The sequence below is a fragment of the Zingiber officinale genome, chromosome 6B (assembly GCF_018446385.1).
Source record: "Zingiber officinale cultivar Zhangliang chromosome 6B, Zo_v1.1, whole genome shotgun sequence".
Lineage (NCBI taxonomy): Eukaryota > Viridiplantae > Streptophyta > Magnoliopsida > Zingiberales > Zingiberaceae > Zingiber > Zingiber officinale.
The window spans coordinates 125,140,176-125,146,330 of record NC_055996.1 but is presented as its reverse complement, the minus strand read 5'-3'; the positions used below and the strand labels follow the sequence as shown (position 1 = coordinate 125,146,330).

At 40.5% G+C, this 6,155-nt stretch overlaps 1 protein-coding gene across 1 annotated transcript; it reads right to left on the bottom strand.

Annotated features, from left to right (window-relative positions):
- Positions 1-1,995: 1,995 nt before the first annotated feature.
- LOC121989366 (putative pentatricopeptide repeat-containing protein At1g17630) lies at positions 1,996-5,052 on the bottom strand. Its single transcript, XM_042543362.1, has 2 exons — positions 2,762-5,052; positions 1,996-2,600 (listed from the first exon to the last, which is right to left on the bottom strand). The coding sequence occupies exon 1, from the start codon at positions 5,028-5,030 to the stop codon at positions 2,937-2,939; it is 2,094 nt and encodes a 697-aa protein (XP_042399296.1). The 5' UTR covers positions 5,031-5,052; the 3' UTR covers positions 1,996-2,600; positions 2,762-2,936.
- Positions 5,053-6,155: the final 1,103 nt, after the last annotated feature.

The following is a 6,155-nucleotide window of genomic DNA, read 5'->3' as shown; positions in this document are numbered from 1 at the left end:
TAAGAGTTTTATTAATGAACATTGTTCACGAACATTATTTATCAACGTTAACGAGTTAAATATATATGTATTTAAAGTTATTTATTTAGTTTAACAAATTATTCAAGTTTATTTATTTAATTAATCTTATATATATTAAATGAATATAAATAAATTTTTATTAAATTAAATATCAAATTTATTCATAAATATTTGCTTCCATGTATGAATAACGGAAACTTTCTACATGGAAGCGTCATCACTAAGTCCACATCTTGACTAGTCAAATTTTGTGTAATAAATTGAGATTATCCAAGCATACCTATATATCCAAGATTCCGTCTAGGGATGTAATCGAGTTGAGCCGAACTCTTAAATATTTAAATTTAGCTCGTTTATATCGAGCCGAGCTTGAGTTTGAGCTTTATTTAACGAATATATTCATGGTTTACGAGCTTATTCGAACTTTTATCAAGTATAAAAGAGCTTAATAAATATAAATTATAAATTTAAATATTTATTAAAAACTAAATTATATATTTAGAAAAATTATAATACTCTTATTAAAATTTATAATTTTATTCTAATAAATAAATTTAATATATTTATTTATATTTTTAATCTATAAATTCAATATCAAAACTATTAATTTTTTATTTAAAAGTTGATTCATAAACTTACTAACAAACATGTTCAGAAGCTAACGAGTCGAATATTGTGAAGTTTAAGCTTGGTGTGTTTATTGTAACGAGACTCATTAAATGAGTTGAAACGAACTTTTATCAAATCGAGCTTCGAATAACTAATGAGCGACTTGGTTCATTTACACCTCTAATCCCGCCCTTAAGGCAATGCTGAGCTGATTACTGCAAAGTTAAATTTATTATATTAGGTAGGGGTCGATTCTCGATAAAGTCAAACAAACCATCCTTCACTACAGTGGTCAATTATAATTTCTCAATTTATCTCCTCACATATGATCGTAGGGTCAACTATATGGAGCTTCTGAGATGACATATTCCATCTTTTTGTTACTATGTATATAAAAGATCCTTGTAAAATTGTGACAAAAGGCAAATACACTCGCCCCAGCACCCCACCAGCCCGTCCCAAGGCTAACACGGGTAAAAGATCATTATGTTAGAATAAAATGTTCCTATGATTTATTTGATTGTATCTTGCTGTGAGCCTGAATGAATTGTTTAGGATATTTTACTCAATATATAAAAAATAGACTTTCTTTGTTCTTCTTAACCGCTGCATTTCTTATCTCAAGGAAAAGATAGGACATGGTGGAATAACAACTCTAATTTGAAGCTGTGAAAGTGTATTGTGGGTCTTGATTTTTGAAAATTTTATGAATTTTTTAAAAGCTTTAATGGTTTTAAATTGTAGCAAATACACTCATCCCAAATGTACGCCCTTAAGTTACACGAAAAGAAAAAAAAATAGAAAAAAAATTACGATGTCAATTTATAACTGCCCGTCAAATTTATAACCACCCGTCAATTAGCTAAGGGATCAATATCTTTGTAAATAATTTTTAAAATTTAAAAGATATGGAGAATTTTTGTTTATAAATTTTTTTATTTTTACAATTTTTTTATATTCTATTTGATTTGATAGCTGGTGTTGGGTTAAAGTCGTTCATTTGATCAGACCCAGACCTTCATATTGAGATTGTGTGGCTCAAACAGTGTGCTTTGGGTTGGACAACTTGGCTCATTTGGTTCAAAGGGGATTCACCAGGTTCAGTTCATTATCAGACAGGTTAATTTGAAATCGACTGTTCAGCTCAATTCGGAGTAAACTAATTTAATGGTTCAAGTGATTCAATTCGAGTCTAGTCTATTTATAAGAACCGCCATGGTGAAGTGGGGCTGTCGAGAGGATTTCCTTGCGTCAAATCTTCATTTTCTGGATGAGTAGAAGGTCACAATTATGCTTCGACGCTGGTCGTTTAGTGTGCTGGACATGGTCAATGAGGCTTAAAAACTCGATTATAAAACGACCTTGAGATGCATATACCTCACTTGCAATGCACTCTATTGCATCAATATTGTCCTTGAAGAAATCGATCACCAAACAAACAAACATTGATCATTATGTTGATCATTTCCTCGACAAAATCATATGAATATACTTGGTGATCAAACCTTCATAGAATCTTAAAGATTATGAACTAGCAGTCCTCAGGACGTAGCGTAGCCCCAGGGCGTAGCGCAGACGGTGGGCGCATGGTATCTCTGGCGTAATGGCCAGGGGTCGATTCTCAGGAACTAACGACCTGGGGTTTACCCCGCCATGCGTCTATGGCCTGTGTACCTGCATGAACCTCCCTCCATATCCGTGGGGCCGGCACTAGGGGGACCGCTAAGGTAGCGGATCTATCTTTTTTTTAAAGATTATGAACTAGCAGCCCAACTTAATATTATCTAAGAGAATGTGGTACATATCCTCATGAAGTAGTCAAGTGGATGCGCATTTCTTTCCTATCAGAGAACAGGAGAAGTGTACCTTTCTGAAGATCTGTAATTTGAGATCTCTTTAGAAATCCACAGATAGCTGCAAGTGTTCTATACCTTTGAGGAAGCTCTAAGTTTTGCTGCTTCTTATTGGACCTGAACAGAAAGTCTAATGAATTGGAGCAGAAAACTAAAATGACTGAGACACTATTGCAAGGATACCTAAAAGCAAGCATGAAGAGAAGCTAGAATAGGGGAACAAAACTAACAAGAAGAACAATTAGTATATAATAGATAAACAAGTTCAACCTCCTTACCTAAAACTGGCTGTGCAGTAACATGAATGATTTCAGGTAGTGGATAGGCAAGTGTCTTCTTAGATCAAGTTTCAGCAGCACAAAATCGATGTTGCTGTCTTAAAGGATTGGCCACCCTTGTGCTTGAATAGAGTAGGCTCAACGAGCCCAGCTCTCTGGATCGACACATTTCTTACTAGCCAGCCAAGCATTCTCCTTCACAAACATTATGAAGCATCGCCAGATCATCATCTGGCACAAGCTTCTCCATCTGCATTTGCTGGCACAAACCTTCAAGAACTAGAAACACATCCTCTGAGTTTTGAGGCAACAAGGATCCAGCTGAAAACACATAGAACTTGCTCTTCAAGTCTATCCAACTCTGCCCTAAATTTTTCTTCAATCCTTTTGCCTTTGTTATCACTCTCAATCTTGCAGAGTCCTCCCACCTGCCATTGGCTGCATACAGATTAGAGAGTAACATGTAGTTGCCAGTAGCTTGCCCTTCAAGTTCCAGAATTTGTGCCTCTATGTCCTTAGCCACTACTCTGTTGCCGTGTATTCTGCATGAATTCAGCATGGCTCCCAAAATACAAGCATTAGGCTTCATGGGCATCCTTGCAATTAGTTCCTTAGCTTGTCTTAGCAATCCAGCTCGACCTAAAATGTCCACCATGCAAGAGTAGTGCTCCATGCTTGGCATAATTCTAAATTTGCTCACCATTTGATCAAAGAGACTACAACCCTCTGAAACACGTGCGGCGTGACTGCAAGCCGACAGAATGGATATGAAGGTAATGGCATCTGGCTCACAACCCAGTCTAATCATGCAATTGAAAGTTTCAAGAGCCTCATTGCACAATCCATACATCCCATAACTAGAGATCAACGTATTCCATGAGATCAAATCTTTGCTCTTCATTTTATCAAACAGAATGTGTGCATGTCTTGGGCAGCCGCTCTTTGCGTACATAGCAAGAAGTGCATTCCCAACCAGCAACTCATCAATCATGAAGCCTCTTGTGATGTGAGCATGAACCTCTTTACCCAAACGCAATGCTGATAGCTCTGCACAAATTGATAGAATGGTGGCGAGTGTGATTGAGTTGGGCTTCACTCCTACTCCCTGCATCCTCCTGAAAAGGTCCAGAGATTGCGTAGACATTCCATTGGAGGCAAAGCCACCGATCACTGCACTCCAAGTCACCACGTTGGGTGTCAAGTTTCCTGCTTCCTCCATTTCAATGAAGATTTCATAAGCCTCATTGCATAAACCACCAGCTGCATAGCTTGAGATCAAGGCGTTCCAGCTTACCAAATTCTGTACCTCCATCTCATGGAAAACCCTCTTCGCGTCCTCTCTGTTGCCAAGTTTGCCATACATGCAAACCAGGGAGTTGCTGACGAAGGGGTATTTGTCAAATCCGCACAAAATGGCCAAGCCGTGAATGGCCTTCCCTTTCTGCAATGCTGCAGTGGTAGCATAAGGGCAGACAGACAGAGACACGGCAACTGCTTGTGCAGTGGGTTCGACGCCCTGGGTCCTCATCTCATTGAAAATCTCCAGGACCTTGCCATGTTGTTGACATCGAGCATGAGCCGACATCAGCGTCGTCCAAGTCACTGGGTTCGGCGTGTGCCCTGCAGATTCCATCAGCCGGAAGGCATCACAGGCTGCTTCAGGGTCACAATTTGTCGAGTATCCAGACATCAAAGTATTCCAAGTAACAATGTTCCTGGAAGGCATCCCGTCGAACACCTTTCTGGCAATGCCCATTTGGCCCATTTTGCCATACATCGATATGAGTTGGTTGGCTACGTGTAGATGGGACTGAAACCCCATGGAAGCAGCATGGTTATGTATACAAAGACACAGTTGGGGGTTCTCTAGGGCGGAGCAGGCTCTAATGGCGAGGGGAAACGTGAAGCCATCGGGGAGGGTGCCGATGGATCTCATCCTTTGGTAGAGGGAGACAGCATCTCGTGGGCGGCAGTGAGAGAGGGTGGAGCGGATGATGGAGTTCCAGAGGAGGGGAGAGGCTGCATGGTGGTCGGAGACAGCTTCGAATACGAGCTGCGCGTCGGCGAGGAGACCGAAGCGGGTGTAGGCTGAGATGAGGCGGGCGGCCAAGAAGGGCGAGAGTTGATGGGGCGAGAGGAGGAGTTGGGCATGGATTTGCTTGATTTGGAGAAGACCGGAGCATTGCTGGAGGAGGGCGTCGAAGGAGGAGGGCACGGGATCAGACGTCAAAGCGACGGCGGAGAGGAAGCAGCGTTTTTGGTACAGCATGTGGGCTGCTTCCCGGCCGAGCTTTTCCGAAGGTTTAAGTTTCTAAATATATTAATAAAACTTTATATGTTTCATAAATTTATTTTAATTTTTAAAACTATTAAATTTACTATAACCTTTTTTAAAATCATAATAAATTATTACATATTAAATTATTATTGATGTGGTGGAGATAGTCGTGACACAATGGATCAAAAGTCAAGCTGATTTGAGAGTCAAATATAAGATAAGATCAGGGCGATTAAGAGGGAGCCTGAGTCAAGTCAAATTGAGTTCAAGTTCAATTAAGCCACGGATAGGAACATCAATCCAAGACCCTCTGAGTCACGTTCGAGTTGGGTCTGACCTAAATCTAACTCTAATTCGATGCGGAGACAACCTCTTCACTTAGTAGTAGAAGCCTAATTCCCCTTGGGAGTAGAAGCTCGGCTCCCTAACTCATGAGTAGAAGCCTAACTCCCCTCACTCAGAGCATAAGCTTGACTCCTCAACACCTGAGTACCTTGAGCATCTCCACCCAAAATGTCCATTGTGCCCAAGTGGACAGGGAATGGTTAATAGAAGACACAGAGCGTGTGGGAGGATTTGGCATGCCTTAAACCAGTGGCCGATGTGGCATCCCCTCAATTAAAACGTGGGGCAATATGAATTGTCCTAATCAAAACGTAGCTAACTGAAGATATGACACCCCTTCAACCATAACGAAATTAGCTAGAGACTTGGGTTCTCTCTCTCCCTCTCTCACTCTCTAAGAAGGTAGCATAAAAAAAGGTCCACTCTCGCTGACACAAGTACGCGCACAACCAGGGACACATTTCTCTACTTTTCACTTCTTCTTCTCTGTTTGTTGAGCATCAAGGTCTGATTTGAGCGTTGGAATGATTGCACCAGGTCCACCTTAGCCTTCCTTCTGACCCTCTCTAATTGTTCCATAGGCCTCGAAGTTCACACACCATCAAGCTGTTCAAAATCACTTCAAGCATCACTGACTCAACATCAACTTCACACCTATGATGGTTCTCTCTTTCCCAATCTCAGGTCGGATCAATTATTAATTACTACTAGAGATGTGGTAACAAGCAACCACCTTCTCCAATTATATCCCCATCCTAATTTGAGTTGTGC